This window comes from Plecotus auritus, assembly GCF_963455305.1.
Source record: "Plecotus auritus genome assembly, chromosome: 5".
Classification (NCBI taxonomy): domain Eukaryota; kingdom Metazoa; phylum Chordata; class Mammalia; order Chiroptera; family Vespertilionidae; genus Plecotus; species Plecotus auritus.
Window position 1 is genome coordinate 183,946,885 of NC_137776.1, and position 20,220 is coordinate 183,967,104.

General features: G+C 59.3%; 1 protein-coding gene across 1 annotated transcript; it reads right to left on the reverse strand.

Moving 5' to 3' along the window:
- Positions 1-2,800: 2,800 nt before the first annotated feature.
- LOC308248407 (histo-blood group ABO system transferase-like) lies at positions 2,801-18,762 on the reverse strand (the record flags this gene model as incomplete). Its single annotated transcript, XM_080668350.1, has 6 exons — positions 2,801-3,820; positions 6,915-7,049; positions 7,520-7,555; positions 10,874-10,930; positions 11,581-11,650; positions 18,750-18,762. 6 exons carry the CDS (start codon positions 18,760-18,762, stop codon positions 3,133-3,135), a joined length of 999 nt encoding a protein of 332 aa, XP_080524476.1. The 3' UTR covers positions 2,801-3,132.
- Between the last annotated feature and the right edge of the window lie 1,458 nt (positions 18,763-20,220).

A 20,220-nucleotide genomic window follows, 5' to 3' on the forward strand; every position in this document is an offset into this window, starting at 1 on the left:
ATATATTTTTTATTGATTACAGAGAGAGGGGAGGAGAGGGAGAGATAGAAACATCGAAGAGAAACACTGACCAGTTGTCCCCTGCACGCCCCCTATTTGGGATCCGGTCCCACACCCGGGCACGTGGCCCAACCAGGAACCAAACCGTGACCCAGTTCAAGGGCCCACACTCACTCATTGAGCCACACCAAGCTGGGCTAGCGTTTTGTGTTTGTTTTTTTAATTTTATTGATTTCAGAGAGGGAGGGAGAGAAGGATAGAGAGAGAGAAATATCAAGGATGAGGGAGAATCATGGATTGGCTGCCTCCTACACACCCCACACTGGGGATCGAGCCCGCAACCCAGGCACGTCCCCCAACCAGGAATAGAACCGTGAACCCCTGGTTCATAGGTCGATGCTCAACCCCTGAGCCACGCCGGCTGGGCTGGGCTTGCTTCAACTTGTAAAAGGACAAGCATTGGTTATGGTCGATAAGGAATCGCGAACCAAGGACAGAGCAAGGTCCTTATGGGGGGAAGAGCCGTGACGGGGTGCTCACTGTCCCAGTCCTTTCCCTGGGTGCGCACGTGTCGCTGTGTTCCGTGCCCAGGGTGCATATGTGTGTACCTGTGCGTGTTCACGTGTGTGCATGTGTGCATGTGCACTTGTGGGTGTCGGGCCGAGAGGGTTCTGGGGCGTGTGCTCTTCCGGAAGCTCATTTCCCGGGCGGCGGGCACGGCCAGTCCGCCCTCTTGCCGTGGGCCTTGTCTGTGTCCCCGCATCAGGATTTCCGGAGCCCCTGCCGCGGGACGTGGGCCATTTCCTCTCCCCACCCCCCACCCCTGCAGTCGCGCTGAAGGGAGCTCTGCGGCCACACATCTCCCTTATTTAGGACAGGCGTCTAGGAAGGGAGCTTCTCCGTCCAACGTCAACACGGCTGTAAGGGGCCTGGCAGTTTCCTACATCGGGGGTCACGTTGAGCCTTATTTTGGGAAAGCAGGGGCCTGGAAGCCTGGGGCTGACACCTCAGGGCGGGAGGGAGGAGGAGCAGGGGCTGGGAGTGGAAGTGATGAAGGCCCAGCTATAAGCCAGCCCGTGGCTGACAGTCACTGGAGACGCCTCTCACGGAGGGACCAAGAGGTGCCCGGCTCACACAGGCAGGAAGGACGGGGTGGGTGCCAGGGCTCAGGGAGGGGCTGGGGCTTCATGGTAGCGGGTGGGGTATCGGGTGGGGAAGTGAGACACCCTGGAGATGGAAGGGGTGATGGCTGCCCGAAATCAGAGCCTTTGCCGCTGCAAAGTACCCGGGCATTCCGACAGGACAGACCACAGAGGACAAAGACCTCTGCTAATGGGTGACTGCCCTGTCCCTGCCGGGGAGAGGGAGCAAGCGGGGCCAAGAGCCCCAGCATTTCACACCGAGGGGGCCTCCCTGGGGGGCACAGATGTCCTTTGGAGCAAAAGACACAGGTTTTCTTGACAACTAGCAACATCCTGTTCTCAGGCAGAAATACTTGCTTCAGTCCCAGGGAACCTGCGACCCCCAGTGAACTCAGGGTGGCCTGAGGCGACGGGAGGGACTGCCCTGCTCCCAGTGGCCAGTGGCAGTGCCTTGGGCCGGATGGGCAGCCAGGTGGCTGCCAAGAGGTTCGGAATCAGGCCTCACTGGCACTTGGGCCTCACCCCACCTGGGCCTCCTCACCTCCACCTGGGCCTCACCTCCCCCTGGGCCTCCTCACCTCCCCCTGGGCCTCACTGGCACTTGGGCCTCCTCACCTCCCCCTGGGCCTCCTCACCTCCACCTGGGCCTCCTCACCTCCCCCTGGGCCTCCTCACCTCCCCCTGGGCCTCCTCACCTCCCCCTGGGCCTCCTCACCTCCCCCTGGGCCTCCTCACCTCCACCTGGGCCTCCTCACCTCCCCCTGGGCCTCACCTCCCCCTGGGCCTCCTCACCTCCACCTGGGCCTCCTCACCTCCCCCTGGGCCTCACCTCCCCCTGGGCCTCCTCACCTCCACCTGGGCCTCCTCACCTCCCCCTGGGCCTCCTCACCTCCACCTGGGCCTCCTCACCAGCTCCTGGGCCTCACCTCCCCCTGGGCCTCCTCACCTCCACCTGGGCCTCCTCACCTCCCCCTGGGCCTCCTCACCTCCCCCTGGGCCTCCTCACCTCCACCTGGGCCTCCTCACCTCCCCCTGGGCCTCCTCACCTCCACCTGGGCCTCCTCACCAGCTCCTGGGCCTCCTCACCTCCACCTGGGCCTCCTCACCTCCACCTGGGCCTCCTCACCAGCTCCTGGGCCTCCTCACCTCCACCTGGGCCTCCTCACCTCCACCTGGGCCTCCTCACCTCCCCCTGGGCCTCCTCACCTGCACCTGGGCCTCCTCACCTCCACCTGGGCCTCCTCACCTGCACCTGGGCCTCCTCACCTCCACCTGGGCCTCACCTCCACCTGGGCCTCCTCACCTCCCCCTGGGCCTCCTCACCTCCCCCTGGGCCTCCTCACCGGCTCCTGGGCCTCACCTCCACCTGGGCCTCCTCACCTCCCCCTGGGCCTCCTCACCTCCCCCTGGGCCTCCTCACCTCCACCTGGGCCTCCTCACCTCCCCCTGGGCCTCCTCACCTCCCCCTGGGCCTCCTCACCGGCTCCTGGGCCTCCTCACCTCCACCTGGGCCTCACCTCCACCTGAACCTCACCTCCACCTGGGCCTGCGCACTGAAGGTGCCATTCAGCTCTGAGAGGACTCTGGAAGGGAAGGGACTGGCCTCAAGCAGTTGCCTGGGGCCCTGGGACTGTGGTAGGACCCCTACCCTCCCTGGGAGTGACTTCATCTGGGCCCCCCGTCTGCCAGGTGGGGCCAGGACCACCTGCCTCACCTGAGCTGAAGGGCCTGAGGAGCGCCCAGTGGGAGCGGATGGCCAGGCCGCTCCAGGCCCCGTGCCCAGGGAATGGGCCTGTTTCCTGCACGCCTGTGTGTGGGGGGGCACAGGGCGGAGGTGCCCCAAGGCCTGTATTTGGGGGTTGGGGCAGTGCCAGGCCTGGGCAGTCTCCCTCCACAGGACAGAAGAGGGAGGCGCAGTCGTGCCCAGCGGCCATAAAGGTTCCAATCTGGGGCCCCGAGGGAGCATGGCCCGCAGCCCCCAGCGCACCCCTCAGTTGCGGATTTGCTGGTGGTTCTTGGGCAGGGCCACGAACCTCAGCTTCCTCATGACGGCCGGCCAGCCCAGCAGCCGCTCGTCCCACAGGTACTCCGGGGACAGCACCTTGGTGGGCTTGTGGTCCAGCAGGTACCGGTTCAGGTGGCTCTCGTCGTGCCAAACGGCCTCGATGCCATTGGCGCGGTCGGCCACCATGGCCTGGTGACAGGCTGTGGTGAGCCGGTGAACCTCAGACACCGACCCCCCAAAGAGGGCCCCCATGTAGTAAAAGTCGCCCTGGTCCCGGGGGATGTAGGCCTGGGACTGCGGCCGGCGCTCGTAGGTGAAGGCCTGGCGGGCCGCGCTGTAGAAGCCGGGGTGCAGGGTGCCGAAGAGCGGGGACAGGATCTCCACGCCCACGTGGTCGCGGAAGCGCATGTCCACGTCCGCGCACACCAGGAAGGCCACCTCCCGCAGGAAGCGCCGCTCACAGAAGTCGCTGATCATCTGCATGCGGCGCATGGACACGTCCTGCCAGCGCGCGGCGCCCGGGACCTCGAGCACCACCAGGCGGCGGCCCTCCCCCAGCGCCACGCCGGGCACGTCGGCCGGCCGGTCGGTGAACACGTAGTAGTTGACCCTGTGGCCCACCATGAAGTGCTGCTCGGCCGTCTCCAGGAACAGCTTCAGGAAGACCACGTACCTGGGGGGCAGGAGAGGCGGGCAGGAGGGTCACGGGAGCCGGGCGAGGCCCCGACCCCCGGCCACGCAGCACGTGCGCCTTCCTCAAGGGGGGCTGTGGGGCCCTGTCCAGAGCACGCCAGGTGTTCAAGGCCAAGGCCAGGGTCCCAGACGCAGGTGCCAAAGCAAGGACAGCGATCGCACTGCACTGCACAGGCGTGCCCTGCTCTCGCCCGAGGCTGGGTCACCGTGGGGGCCAGAAGCCTCCGTGTCGGACTGGCTATGGCTGCTGGGCCCGGCTGCTAGGTTGTAACCGCTGCCGTGTGAGCGAGGCTGCTCGTGTGGCTCCTGCGTGGAGGCCGCCTTGCGGGAAGGACGTGTTGTGGCCAGCCGGGTGCGGCTGCCTGCTTCAGGGGCTGCTTTGTCTGATGGCTCCTTTAGCCATGGCCACTTGGGCTAATGAAGACTGGCTCATGTCCCCACAATGTCTCAGGTCTCCGCCGTCTAAGTCACAGGGGTGGGCAAACTTTTTGACTCGAGGGCCACAATGGGTTCTTAAACTGGACCGGAGGGCCGGAACAAAAGCATGGATGGAGTGTTTGTGTGAACTAATATAAATTCAAAGTAAAGGAGTGGAGGGGAGAGCAAGAGAACCGGATAGAACAGCCGGATCCGGCCCACGGGCCGTAGTTTGCCCACGGCTGGTCTAAGACCTGGTGTCCAAAGAGGGCCAGTCCTGGGCACCAGGACCCAACAGTTGGCGCAGCGAGCAGGACGAAGGAGCGAGTACTCGGACAGTCGGCGCAGCGAACAAGGTTCAGGAGTATGTGTGGACTCAGGAGTAAGTGCTCCTAACAGGGGCCCACTCCCCTGGCTTGGCCTGGCCTGAGCGGGTTCTGGGCTCGGCCTCCCTAATCCTCTGCTCCTGGAGATGGGGGGCCCGGCAGCACCCCATTGTATGGAGGAGGGCCTGAGGCTCCGGGGGCGGGGAGGGACTGGAGCAGGAGCAGTGCCTTGGTGAGCAGAGCTGGAGCTGGGTCCCACCTGTGCCGTGCTTCCTGAGAACCCCCCAGCCCCCACCCCCAGGTCCCCATCTCCTGGTGACCCCACCCCGCCTGGTGAGCCCAACCCGCCTGGTGAGCCCTTCCCTCCTGGTGACCCCATCCCTCCTGGTGACCCCTTCCCACCTGGTGACCCCATCCCTCCTGGTGACCTCTTCCCTCCTGGTGACCCCTTCCCTCCTGGTGACCCCACCCTGCCTGGTGAGCCCTTCCTGCCTGGTGACCTCATCCCTCCTGGTGACCTCTTCCCTCCTGGTGACCCCTTCCCTCCTGGTGACCCCACCCTGCCTGGTGAGCCCTTCCTGCCTGGTGACCTCATCCCTCCTGGTGACCCCTTCCCTCCTGGTGACCCCTTCCCTCCTGGTGACCCCACCCTGCCTGGTGACCCCGTCCCTCCTGGTGACCTCATCCCTCCTGGTGACCTCATCCCTCCTGGTGACCCCATCCCTCCTGGTGACCCCACCCTGCCTGGTGAGCCCTTCCCACCTGGTGACCCCATCCCTCCTGGTGACCTCTTCCCTCCTGGTGACCCCTTCCCGCCTGGTGACCCCTTCCCTCCTGGTGACCCCAACCCGCCTGGTGAGCCCTTCCCTCCTGTTGACCTCTTCCCTCCTGGTGACCCCAACCCGCCTGGTGAGCCCTTCCCGCCTGATGACCCCATCCCTCCTGGTGACCCCACCCCGCCTGGTGAGCCCTTCCCACCTGGTGACCCCATCCCTCCTGGTGACCTCTTCCCTCCTGGTGACCCCTTCCCTCCTGGTGACCCCTTCCCTCCTGGTGACCTCTTCCCTCCTGGTGACCCCAACCCGTCTGGTGAGCCCTTCCCGCCTGGTGACCCCACCCTGCCTGGCCTGAGCTGGCACAGCCTCCTGTCATGTCTGGCAGGCTGCCTGAACCCAGGAGGGCCGTGCCACCCACCCCCTCCTTTTAAGTGGGCTGTCCCTGTTCCTGCACAGCTGTCTGCACCCCCAAACGGTCCTCCCTGGAAAGCTGCAGGGTGCCTTGCTGATAGGGTCCTCAGCGAACGGCTGGTAGTCCCAGAGGGGTCACCCCTGAACTCACCGCTCCCCACCTCACCCCCCAGTCTCAGAATCATAGATCAGGTCCAGCCCATGAGGAGGAGGGGAGCGGTGGACCAGAAAATGAGGGGCTTGCTTAGGCCCTACTTAAGTCCCAGGGTGTGGGCTGCCAGGTCCCGTTCGTGGTCTCCCCCACCCGGAAGTCTTCTCCAAGGGCCTGGGACGGCTGGCTCTTCCCCGAGGTCTCCAAGGCCTGCGGCCCCACCATGGGGACGGCAGCTCCCCCATCAGGCAAGTGTGCTGAGTCCCGAGACCTGGTTTCTGGGGCAGCCCTGAGGCGCTGCCCTGTGCCTGCGCCGCCCCCGGCAGGTGGTAAATCCCTCCCAGGAAGGGGAGCACTAGGCTTAAGTAGGGGGTACGCACCCCCCCCCCCTGCTGAGATGCACCTGCGGAGGCCAGGCAGGACCCCACGCCACGCTGCCCCGGACACGGGACAGACCCTCACGGACCTGCCACTCCCACTTACTGCTTTTCTCATTCTCACTGGGGTATAGTTTTCCATTGCTTTCTAGAGAGATTGGGAGGGAGGGAGCAGGAGGGAGAGGGAAACATAGATGTGACGTGAGACACATCAATTGGTCGCCTCCTGCACGCACCCCTGCTGGGGCTGGGGACCTTGCAACCGAGGTACATGCCCTTGACTGCGAGTCGAACCCAGGACCATTCGGTCCCTAAGCCGACGTTCTAACCAGGGGTGGGCAAACTTTTTGACTCGAGGGCCACAATGGGTTCTTAAACTGGACCGGAGGGCCGGAACAAAAGCATGGATGGAGTGTTTGTGTGAACTAATATAAATTCAAAGTAAAGGAGCAGAGGGGAGAGCAAGAGAACCGGATAGAACAGCCGGATCCGGCCCGTGGGGCGTAGTTTACCCACGGCTGTTCTAACCACTTAGATACACTATCCAGGGCCACCCACTTACTTCTTGATGGACATGCCGCTCCCACCTCCGCCCTCCGTCCTGCCCCCCACTTACTTCTTGATGGCAAACACGGTGAGCCCGACCGTGACGTTCTGGAGCCGGAACTGCTCGTTCAGGATGTCAATGTTGAAGGTCCCCTCCCAGACGATGGGCGCCAGCCACGGGGTCAGGACGAGGACGTCTTTCCTCCTGCCCCGAGAGAGCCACAGCCACGAGTGAGCGGCAGGAGGGGGACACTCAGCCTGTGCCCCCTGCGCGCACCGGAGGCCCCCGCTCGGCCCCAGGCCCTCGGCGCCCCAGGCGGACCATCCTTCCAGAAGGACGTGGCATCTGCAAGGAACCTGCTGATGCCAGTCCGGATGCAAACGTGGACAGAGCCCCCCTTACCGGCACTGCACCCCGAGGGCCCGGGGCAGCGGGGACGGGCCGGCGAAGGGGACCCCCGGTGGAAGCCCCCCACCCTCCACGCTGTCTTGGTGAGAGACAGAGAACAGGAAGCGCAGAGCACGGGGAAGGACAGAGACTCTCTGTGGCTCCAGGCTGGGAGCCCAGGCCGACCAGAGGGGATGGAGCGGGCAAAGCCAGGCCGGAAGGGACGTCGGTGGCACCGCCCGTTAGGACACGGCGAGAGAGGCGGTGAGAGCGATAGGGTTACTCACGAGGGGGTCAGCACCGTGGGCTGCGGGTACAGCATCCTGAAACAGCGCAGCGGGCGTGAGTGTCGGGAGACCCCGTGGAAGTCGCTGGGGGCTGCTGAGGGCCGGGCTGTGCCTGCTCCCGGGACACGGAGCCCAGGCTCCTCCGGCACCGCACCTCGGGGTCTGGGGGTGCTCAGCCTCCGCGTGTCGCTCCCCCCTGGTGAACTGGGCCCTGGAACGGAAGGCCTCGGGCCTTTGCCCCCCTCTGACCCGAAGTGGTGGGTCCCAGGGTCCCGTCCCAGCTCACTGCGGGCGGGGGGGCCTGGAAGTGGCCTCTGGGTGGGTGGGTGCCCAAGGGGGGAGCTGGCCCAGAGGAACGGCCGTCAGACACGCACGTGGCCCTGCTGGGCCTCTGGCTGGGTGACAGGAACACCCCGGACGTGGCCGCCACAGGACCAGCTCCAACAGCCTGGGCCGTGTGTGCAGCGGCCAGTCCCATCCAAAGCCTTGGAGGCCCGGAGCATGGGCCAGCGGCCGGGGTCACTGTCAAATGCTGCCATGGGCATCCCGGGTGCACTTAAAGCCGGTGTCTGCCCTGGCTGGTGGGGCTCGGTTGGAGCATCGTCCCGTGCACCGAAGGGTGGTGGGTTCGATTCTGGGTTGGGGCACATATGAGAGGCAACTGAGTGATGCTTCTCTCTCACATCGATGTTTCTCTCTCTCTCTCTCTATTCCCCTCCCTTTCTCTTTCTCTATAATCAGTTTTTTTTTAAATCCTCAAGTGAGGATTTGGAAACAGGGTGTCAGCTTTGAAGAGGAAGGAAATTCTAACAGACGCCATACATGGATGACCCCGTGGCCATTGTGCCGGTGAAGTCAGGCAGCCTGGCCCAGCTGGTGTGGCTCAGGAGTGGAGCATTGACCCATGAAGCAGGAGGTCACTGGTTCGATTCCCGGACAGGTTGCGGGTTCTCTGTCCAGGAGGGGGCGTGCAGGAGGCAGCCGATCAATGATTCTCTCTCATCATTGATGTTTCTCTCTCTCTCTCTCCCTTCCTCTCTGAAATCAATAAAAATATTTTTTACTTAAAAATATAAATAAAGAGCCCTAGCTGATTCGGCTCAATGGATAGAGCGTCAGCCTGCGGACTGAAAGGTCCCAGGTTCGATTCCGGCCAAGGGCACATGCCTGGGTTGCGGGCTCAGTCCCCAGTTGGGGGCGTGCAGGAGGCAGCCGATCAATGATTCTCTCACATCATTGATGTTTCTATCTCTCTCTCCCTCTCCTTCCTCTCTGAAATCAATAAAATATATTTTAAAAAGTAAATAAAGATAAAGTAAAAATATAAATAAATAAATAGAAAGTAATTTCTATTAAAAAAAGTACAATAAATAAAATAAATTAAATTAAATAAAGAAATGAGCGGGCACAAAAGGACAAACACTGTGATGTGAGGTCCCCACACCAGTCGCAGTGCCAGCGCCTGGAAGAGGGGAGGGCGGGGTGCTCCATGGGGACAGAGTGTCAGAGTGTCAGTTTGGAAGATGGAACGTCCTGGTGATGGGGGTGGCGGCGGCTGCCAACGGTGTGAATGTCCGCGATGCCACCGAGTCTACTCCTAACAGCGGTTCAGATGTAAGGGTCTTGGCCACGTGTATCTTACTACAGTGAACATTTTAAAACAAAAAATGTGGGGTGGCTGCCCTGTCTCAGATCGCCCGAGGCGGTCCCTTTCAGCACCAATAAAAGCCCACAGCCCAGGACCCACTGAGCCCAGGCCAGCCAGCCGGCTGGTCACCCCTTCAAAGCCAAATGCCACCAACTGGTCAAGGCAGGCAACAGCCCTATGTGGGTCTCCCCGGGGCGGCAGGTGGGGGAGGGGCACAGTCTGACCGGGCCCTGGGGAAGGAAGCAGTCAACTCCATCTGTCCCCAGCATCCCACCTGTTTCCCCGCCACCCCCTTCCCCTCCACACACACACACACACACACACGGGCACACACACACATACACACACATACACACGGCGTGGAGGGCGCGCACACACACTCGGCCTGGAGGGCGCGCACACACACACACACACACACACACACGGCCTGGAGGGCACACACACACACACACACACACACACACACGGCCTGGAGGGCACACACACACACACACACACACACACGGCCTGGAGGGCACACACACACACACACACACACACACACACACACGGCCTGGAGGACACACACACACACACACACACACACACACACACACACGGCCTGGAGGGCGCACACACACACACACACACACACACACACATGGCCTGGAGGGCGCGCACACACACACACACACACACACACACACACACACACACACACACGGCCTGGAGGGCGCACACACACACGGCCTGGACGGCAGGTGTCGCCGGGCGGGCCATGGAAGACACTGTACCTCGGTAGTTTCACAACTTGCATCCCGGGCGGTTTTCTAGTGGCCTTGCTGCCGAATGAGAACAGAGGGTTTTACCAGGAGAACTCGGCTCAGGTGCAGGGATCAGAGCTGGGGTCCCCGTGGAGGGGGACGGGGCGGCCTGGCGTGTGGCCACGGACTTTATCGTAAACAGGCCCTCACTGTGGGCAGTCGGCCCGGCGCTGGCCTGTGTCCCTGCACATCTCACATGTGGGGACCTCGGTGCAGTCGGAGGCTCACCCTCTGCGGAGCCGCTGGGCCCCGCGATCAGCAGACACTGCTGACGGAGGCTGAGCAGGTGCTGGTGGCGGCGGTGCCTGCACTCTGCCCCTCCCAGCGTGAGGGGGGCCCCAACCCCCACCCCACACACCACCGGCCTCAGTCTCGTTTCTGGGACGTCGGAAGCCAGGTCACCAAGGGGGTGAGCCCAGCCTGTCTCTCTTGGGGACACTGATCTTGCAGCCCCCACCCTGGCTGAGACGGAGGAGCTGCCCGAGGCCAAGGGCGGGGAGAGAATAAATGGGGCCTGGCAGGGGGCACAGCAGGTGCAAAGGCCCAGGGTCTGACTGCAGGCTTGTCAGGAGGACAAGAGGCCCGGGCAGAGGTGGCGGGCAAGCAGGAGGTCAGTCCTGGGGCACACAGGGCCCCCGGAGGCAGGGGTCAGTCCTGGGGCACACAGGGCCCCCAGAGGCAGGAGGTCAGTCCTGGGGCACACAGGGCCCCCAGAGGCAGGGGTCAGAGGGAGGTCGAAGCTAAAGCCAGTCCTGCCCAGGTGACCCTGCAAGGGCAGGGCCTTGGCCGCGCTGCTCTGAGCGCGGGGAGAGGGACGAACAGGAGGCCCTGACCCACCACTGTGTCACCCGGGCGGGGGCTGGGCCTCAGTCATGGAGCGGTGACCCGCCCTCACTCACTCACCCTTCTCCTTCGGGGCTGGTGCCCAGCATCGGGATTCTCGGGCTCAGGACCCCCATGCTGTGGAAGAGCCCCCCCCAAGGGCCCTTGTTGAGGAGCTGGTCCTGGGACGGCCTGTCCACCTCCCCACGCAAAGCAGGAGGTGAGCCCAGGTCATGACCCCGAGCTCCCCAGAGCAGCTGCCCTTGGGCAGGGCCGGGCCAGTGTCCCCTAAGCTCAGGTGACCGGTCCCAAGGAGGGGCGGCCACTGCGGCCAGTGCCCCACGCGAGCCCGTGGGCGGCGGGAGTGGGTCCCGTGCGTGGCCGGCTGGTCCGAGGCTGCCCAGGGACGGCTTCCTGGCAGGGTCCCTGCCCCAGGAGAGCGGCCGTGACCTCACTCCCCGGTTCCAGGACCTTGTCCACCTGGGAGCGGCTGACAGCGCGGCTTCCCCACTCGCAGCCACACAGGGAGGGGTCCTGGCCTCGCCCGACTCCCCACTGGTGACGTGGGGGGAGCACAGCTCACCCACAGGTGCGGCCTCCGCAGGAGGGAGTGTGAAGCCGGGGCGGTGAGCCTTGAGGCAGCTGTCATCAGCCCTGTCACTACAGTTGTGACCCCGGGGCGGGGGGATTGGAGGGGAACAGCTCGGGGCACCCCACTGGGATCCGATGGTCTCCTGCTGGGGCTTCTCCCGAGCCCGCAGACCCAGAGGGTCTCGCACGCTTCTTACCCAAAGAAGACCAGGAGGAAGGTGATCAGGAAAAAGGTCAGAGGTCGAAGCGAGCAGCACTTCGATTTTCCTGGAAAACAGATGATACAGGGTCTCTGTCTGCCGTCAGCCACGCATCGTGTTTGCAGATCTCCCTGCTGTCCCCGCATCGGGTTCCTTCCTTTATTGTTGCGCAGCCTCCGGGGATGTGACAGGATTTGTGCCTGCACCTGCTGATATTTTGAGGGCTCCCTGCCCCCATTTGGGCCTGACAAGCTCTGTCAGCATTTAGGTACAGGTGTATCTGCGGACACGCGTTTTCCACTGTCCTGAGTGACTAAGCGCCGACTAAGTAAACGCAGGCGGTCGGTTTCACGTAGTAAGGAGCCGGCCGATGGTTCTCCAAAGCGGGTGTAGGGTTTTCCATTCCCGCCGGCAGCGCAGGACTCCAGGTGCCCCCGTGCTGGCCAACGTGTCATACGGGGCCACCTCGCGTCCCCCCGGCCCAGGGGACACCTACTGGGATCTCATTGCAGCCAAGACTACTTATAAAAGCCTGCTTCCCCTTGCCAAAACCGGTTTGGCTCAGTGGATAGAGCATCGGCCTGCAGACTGAAAGGTCCCAGGTTCGATTCCGGTCAAGGGCATGTACCTTGGTTGCGGGCACATCCCCAGTGGGGAGTGTGCAGGAGGCAGCTGATCGATGTTTCTCTCTCATCGATGTTTCTAACTCTCTCTCCCTCTCCCTTCCTCTCTGTAAAAAATCAATAAAATATATATTTAAAAAAAAATAAAAATATATTTAAAGAAAAAAAAAAAAAAAAAAAACCTGCTTCCCGTGTGTGCTGGCCCATCTGTGCTCCTCGTGACGTGTTTCTGGAATCTTTTCCTACGTCGAGATGGGTTGTTTCCCGGTTTAGGACTGAGAAGTTGAAGTTACTTACATATTGTGGACCCGAGTTCCGTGACAATATGCGAATTACAGAGATTTCTCTCAGTTTGTGGCTTATCTAATCACTTTCTTAATTTTGTGTTTTGAAGGGAAGGTTTTCATTTTGATGAAGTCTAATTTATTTTTTTCTTGTGGTTTGAGCTTTTTTCCTGTCTCAACTAGTGAGTTTTTGCATATTCCAATGTCATATTTTCTCCCGAAATTTTGTAACTTTTAAAAAAATATATTTTATTGGTTTCAAAGAGGAAGGGAAAGGGGAGAGAGAGATAGAAACATTCATGATGAGAGAGAATCATTGATTGGCTGCTTCCTGCACAGCCCCCACTGGGGATCGAGTCCGAAACCCGGGCATGTGCCCTGACCAGAATCAAACCCGGAACCCTTCAGTCCCCAGGCTGACGCTCTATCCACTGAGCCAAACCAGCTAGGGCAAGAAATTTTGTAACTTTTAAAATATTTTTGATTTCAGAGAGGAAGGGTGAGGGGAGAGAGAGAGAGAAACAACAATGATGAGAATCATTGATCAGCTGCCTCCTGCACACCCCCCACTGGGGATGATTGAGCCCTCAACCCAGGCATGTGCCCTGACCGGGAATCGAACCATGATCTCCTGGTTCATAGGTCAGTGCTCAACCACTGAGCCACGCCAGCCGGGCAGAAATTTTGTAATTTTTGTATATGGTGTGAAGGATTGAGGTTTTTTTTTTTATTTTTATTTTTCTAGACAGATACCCAGTAATTTCAGTTATTCGAATTGAAAATGTTTTCCTTTCCCCATTTTATTCTTTTAGCACTCTATTGAAAATCCATGTGTGTGTGTCTACAGGGTGTCCCCCAAAATGTATATACACTTTAACAGCTGATAGCTCAATTTTGAAAATGAAATGATTTTAATAAACACCGCCTTTATAATTATTCAAAGTGTGTGTATACACTTTTGGAGGATAATCTGGAGCCTGGATTCTGTCCCATTCATCTGCAGGTCTATTCTGATGCCAGCCTGCCTGTACGGATCACTGCAGCTCTGTAATACATCTTGAAATAAGGCAGTGTAAGCCCTCAACGTTCTTTTTCCTTTTTCAAATTTGTTTTGGCTATTCTGGGACCTTTGCATTTCTATATAAATTATAGAATCAGTTTGTCAATTATAAAAATGCCTTCTGGAGTTTGGGTTGGGATTATGTAATTCCATAGGTCAATTTGAGGAGAAGGGACAGTTTAACAACCCTAAATATTCCAATCCATGAACACAGTCTTTTCCTCTCCACTCATTATATCTTCTTACACTTCTCTGGCAATGCTTTGTGGTTTTAATTGTATAGACATTGCTCTTAATCTGATAAATTCATCCCTAAGGGTTGCATGCTTTCTGATACTCTTGTAAATAGTATTTTTAAATTGTGTCTGATCGACTGTAGCAAGTATATAGAAATACGATTGGTTTATACAGCGAGTTTGTACCCTGTGACCTTGCTAGGCTGGCTTAGTCGGGCTTATCACGAGATGTAACGTACATGACAGTAACAGCTCACAGCGAAGAGCATAAGATGAAGGGACATTGAGCAAAGTTGTTGTCATCACCAGACAACTCAAATACACAGAATTTAAGAGTAGCCCTGGCCAGTGTGGCTCAATGGATAGAGCATCGGACCTCGACTGAAAGGTCCTGGGTTCGACTCTGCAGGTCAAGGGCAGGTACCTCAGTTGCAGGCTCGATCCCTGGCCCCTCTCACATTGATGCTTTTCTCCCTCGGCCTCTCTCCCCTCCCTTCCACTCGCTTTACAAAATCAATGGGAAAATATCCTCGGGTGAGGATTAACCAAACAAACTAAAGAAACAGAGAGTAAAGCAAATGGCTAGGACACAGTTTAAAATAAAAGACTTGAAAAACACTTTTCTCCTTCCTTGCCCTAGTCAACGTAAAAGAAAGAAGACTGTTTAAAGTAATGCTTATAAGACAGTATTTCTTAGTTCATAACATACATGAATTAACACATATGACAATAGAGGAGGGAAGAATTGGAGCTAATTGGAGCGAAGTTTCTGTATTCTGCGGGAATTAAGTTGGTATCCAGGGGTGGGCAAACTTTTTGACTCGAGGGCCACAATGGGTTCTTAAACTGGACCGGAGGGCCAGAACAAAAGCATGGATGGAGTGTTTGTGTAAACTAATATAAATTCAAAGTAAAGGAGCGGAGGGGAGAGCAAGAGAACCGGATAGAACAGCCGGATCCGGCCCGCGGGCCGTAGTTTGCCCAAGGCTGGTATAGACTGAAGTCAATCGTGTACATTAGAATGCATACTCTCCAGAGCAACCACTAAAAAAAACAACTTAAAAATATATCCTTAAAAACAGCAAGGGAATTAAAACGGTGCAATGGAAAACATCTATTTAACGTAAAAGAATACCATAAAGGAGAAACAAAAGAGCAAAAAACTCACAAAACATAGAGAAAACCAATAGCTAAGTGGTGGCTGGAAATGTACTCACAGCAGTAACAACAGTGAATGGGACTGAGCACCATCGAAAGGCAGAAATTGTCAGATTGTATTTAAAGAAGAGCTTTAACTCTAAGCCGTCTACAGGAGTCGTACTTTAGAAATGAAGGCACCCATAGGTCCGGCGTGCAAGGATAATAAAAGGTATACCCAGCAAACAATAACCATAGGCCCAGAGAAACCAAATTCATCCAGACAGTAAGTACTGGTTTCTCACCGCTTAAAGATGGGACACGTGCTGAGAAATGCGTGGTTAGGCGATCTCGTTGTACAAACATGTGGAGAGCGGCCACAGCGTTTGGACAGGTTCAAGCCTGGGACTAAGGAGAGGGCACGATCCTCTCGTGGCAAAGCCACGTGCAAGTCCCAGCACAATTACAGCCAAAGGCTATGGTTGTAAGCTTGACCTTATGGTCCGAACCTGTGGTCCCGCGTGGCTGAGTGATGTGGGCTGCGGGAGGTGCAGCAAGTAAACAAAGCTTGACCAGGGGCCTGTAAGTGAGCAGATTCGAAACCCACAAGAACGTTGTAAACGTCTTGACCACGCCCTCACTTTGCCTCGTGGGATCTGGCTATAAAATAAAGACTCGGCTTGCAGGCTGTGGCGCTGTCTCTCCATCCGAGAGCAGCGTCCCACCTAGCCCCAGCTGTATTCTCTTGTTTTCTTTAATCCTTCACCCCCCCCCTCAGGTTCACCCCTGGCTGTGCCAGCTCGGCACACAGAATGCACAAACCTGGATGGTACAGCGCACTCCACATGTAGGTTGTGTGGTCGGCCCTATTGCTCCTGGGCTATATGCCTGTGTGGCATGTTACTGTATAAAACAACACAAAGTTGCTGAAACCGGTTTGGCTCAGTGGGTAGAGCGTCAGCCTGCGGACTGAAAGGTCCCAGGTTCGATTCCGGTCAAGGGCACGTACCTTGGTTGCGGGCACATCCCCAGTGGGAGGTGTGCAGGAGGCAGCTGATCGATGTTTCTCTCTCATCGATGTTTCTAGCTCTCTATCCCTCTCCCTTCCTCTCTGTAAAATATCAATAAAATATATTTTAAAAAGAAAACAAAACAACAAAACAAACAAAAAAAACACACAAAGTCACACCCAAGAGAAAATGATGCAAATCAGAGGTGCAGGAAACACGTGATGTATGAGGCTGGTGCTGGGCCATTGGGCCACAGGCCAGACACAGGGAGGAGAGAGAGGCGGGAGGGGCATGGCAGGTGGGCAGGATCAGGGGCAGGGACCACGGAGAGCAACGGCAGCAAGAAACCACCTGATGTCGGCGGATCCAGGGGCCACAGGTGAAGCAGAGGCCACCCCCAGAGAGACCCGAAGTGGGCACACCAGGCCCTGGGGGGGTCTGGGTAGGATGGGCAAAATGGTGTCGTGGTGTTTGATGGTGAGACGGGAGCACAGGGAGGGAGAGGGCTTGGGGGCTGGCGGGGAAGGGGATCTGTAAGGCTGGACAATCTTGGCAGGCTCACAAAGGCACAGGGAAAAACACACCCAAATGTGTCCCTAGACTGCCGTTGGCCAACTAAGTTAAAAGAGCAAGCCCTGACCGGTGTGGCTCAGTGGATAGAGCGTTGGCCTGCGGACTGAAGGGTCCCGGGTTCGATTCCGGTCAAGGGCACGTACCTGGGTTGCAGGCACATCCCCAGTGGGGCGTGTGCAGGAGGCAGCTGATGGATGTTTCTCTCTCATCGATGTTTCTAACGCTCTATCCCTCTCCCTTCCTCTCTGTAAAAAATCAATAAATTAAAAAAAAAAAAAAGCAGAACACGTTAGTTGCCACTAATCAAGGAAGTAATTTAAAACCCCTTTTTCTTTGTTTTTCATATCAAAGATCCAAAGGGCTTAGGGCGTTTCCCGTGCAATCTTGAACTTCCAAGGAAGCATCTGTTAGTGCTGGGGGAGGGGCAGGGGGAGGGGACACAGGGCGTTGCCAGGCGAGCCGGGGCATCAGGCCAGGGAGCAGCTTTCCACGGAACAGTTTTGCCCAGTCGTGTAGCATTCATGCAAAGCTGGAGCCCAAACCCAGCTCCAGGGTGACACCCCGCCTGCTGTGGGTGGGACCAGCTGGTCCCCAGGACGCAGGACGGAAGTGCTAAAATCAGGACCGGCCTAAGCCACCTGGGAGGAGTCTGCCACCTTGCCAGGTCCCTGACCTCCAGAGGGGTTGTCGCTGGTAGCCCTTCCCGCCCCCAGCACCCGCGCCCATGGGCCTCTCTGCCTCGGAAGGGCAGACTCTCAGGAAACAAGGGACAGAGGAACCCGGGGCGGCTGGAGGGGCCAATGGAGGGAAAAGGGGGGCATATGTAGTACCCTCAACAATAATTATTAAAATAAATCAAAAAGAGAGACAGTGACAGCAGCCCCCTCCGCCCAGCACAGCCCTCCCTCTGGGCCTGCGGACAGGACCAGGCCCAGTCCCAGCACTTGCTGACCAGGCTCCATAAAGAGGGGCGTCCAGCGAGACGTGCTTTCCTCGGGCACGGCTGCCCGGGTCCGGTCAGCAGACTGACCCCTGACTCCCTGAAGGACCTGGGGCCCCTCCTCGCAGGCTCTGGCCGGGCCCCACAGCCAGTCCCGCCCTGCCCCTGGAGCCCAGGGCACAGCGGGGAAAGGGGCCTGTCCTCCTCCTGGGCCCTCCCAGCTTCTCCCCCGGCCACGGCCTCCTGGTCCCTGGGCTGCAGAGGCGGGCAGGCCCCTGGGAAGCCCCTTCTCCCCCGGTCCGGGAAGGGGTGACGCCAGGGGCTGGATGTGACCTGCTGGGGGTGGTCCTGGGAGGTCCAGGCCCACACAGCTCGTCTTCACATCCTCTCAGCTGGGCACGTGCTTAGGAGTGCCGTTGTGGAAGGTTCTGGAAGGTTCACCGAGGCCACACTGTGCGAAGGGCCCCAGGTGCGAGAGTGAAGAAGCAGGGCCTGGTCCTGCCCACAGGACAGGTGAGGGCACGTGCGACAGGCGGGGGGGGGGGTGGCGCAGGCAGCCCCGCCGACCTGAGGAGGTGGGCCAGCCCCTGGACCCTTCCCCGTGCCTGCTGCTGGTGCCCACTGCCCTGGGTCTCCTCTGAAGGGGCGTCCTGAGGACCCCAGAGCCCGGTCCCCTTGCCCCCCAGTCTGCAGCCACTGACTAATAAGTTGTCCCCCGGCAGCCGCAGAGGCAGAGACAGAGACCGCCCCCAGGAAAGTGTAGCAGAGTCCACCGTCCTGACCAGGTGTGGGGTCCCGGCAGGAAGGCGCCTGGTGGCTCTGCCCCTCCTTTACCCCTCCCTCTCCCTCCGCCCTCCCCCCTCCCACGCACAGCAGGTGCCCTGGGTCCCCCACCAGCTCCTCAGAGGGCCAGGACCTGCTCCGTCAGGGGCAGACCTCACCCAGGAGGAAGGCCCCTTGCTGAGCACCCTCTGGGGCCGGGACCCTAGAGAAAGGAGCGGAGAGGGCAGGGGAAGGGGCTCCACCTGCAGGGGGCACCCGGCTGGCAGCTTCGCAGGTCATCATGCAATCAGGACATCGCCCGAGGGTCTGCCTTCACCCAGGCCGCCACCACCCTGACCACATTCTGTCTCTTACTTCCCCGGGCACCATCACTCACACACACACACACACACACACACACACACACACACACACACACACGCAGCTCCCCACCCTCTGCCCACTGCTGCAGCGCCACTGGAAGGCCCAGCCCTGAGGCCCCTGTGCAGGTCACCCTGAGCCCCTGCCCCTCCCTGCTCACCTGTGGGCTCCATGGCTCCTCTGAGGACGCAGGCCAGGCCAGGCCAGGCGCCTGGAGGCAGAGGCCAGGAATGGGAGATGCAGGTAAGTCTGGCAGCTGCTTTGACCTGGGGTTCCGAGTCACAGGAATCTGAGGACACCGCCCAGTCCCCGCCCAGGGCCCAGCCCCACGTCCCTCCTGCTGGGAGGAGCCAGACAGCTTCGCCGTTTGTCCGGGTCTGGCAGCCAGTCTGGCAGCGCAGTCCCAGGAAAGACCTGCTAGGTCCTGAGCTGATGCTCAACCACCGCTGGCGGCGTGCTATGGACCGAGGCACGCACGGCCGGCCGGTGGCTCCCCTGCGCTCAGGACCACGCCCGGGGTTTCGCCCCTGCTCGCCTCACCCCACTCCCCCACCCGCGTCTCCAGCCTGGCCGCTTTCCTAAGTACATTTGTGCCGCGCCGGTACGGCCAAGGGCGACCCTGAGTGGGGGTGGTGAAAGGCTTAGAAAAGACAGACAAGAGCAGTGGTCGGCAAACTCATTTGTCAGCAGAGCCGAATATCAACAGTACGACGATTGAAACTTCTTTGGAGAGCCGAAAACCGACTTCTGCGCACGGGCCACGAAGTTTCAATCGCACTGTCCGTGCGCGCCCGCACGTGGTATTTTGTGGAAGAGCCACACTCAAGGGGCCGAAGAGCCGCATGTGGCTCGAGAGCCGCAGGTTGCTGACCACTGGACAAGAGAATGAAGGCTGGGTCTTGGTGGGACGCTGCTCCCTCGTGGAGAGACAGCAACGACGCTCACAAGCCGTCTTTCTTTTACAGCAGGTGCCACGAGGCCGTGAGGGCGGGTCAGGATGTTGGCAGCCTTCTCTGGGTTTCCATCCTCCTCAGCTGCATGCACCTGCTCAAGCTTTGTTTACCTGCAGCCTCTGTCACTCAGGCAGGTGGGGCCACGTGTTCGGACCACAGGGTCAAGCTCACACCTCCAGCTGTTGGCTGTCATGGTGCTGGGAGGCCCTGCCCTCCACGCTGGGACTTGCACGTGGCCATGGAGGACTGTGCCCGCTCATCAGCCCGAGGCTGGAACCTGTCCAGACACTGTGGCCGCTCTCCACACACTGAGGACATCCACAGGTACAGCTGGGTGATGTGTGTCCGCTCCACACACACTGAAGCTAGGTGATATGGTCACTCTTAGCTCGGTGAAGGTATTGGTATTTGTTGCTTTTATAGCCTTACCCTGTGTGGCTTGTTTTGTTTTTTTCCTCAGTAATTTGAAAAGTCTGCACTTGAGCCTGGCAGGTGGTGTGGCTCAGTAGATGAGCATCGACCCTGCACCAAAAGGTCACCGGTTCGGTTCCCGGGCAGGGCACACGCCCGGGTCCCAGGTTCCATCCCCGGTGGGGGCCGTGCAGGAGGCAGCCAATTGACGTTTCTCTCTCTCTCCCAAGAGTCAATAATAAGATTTGGACTTTAACCCAGTGGAAA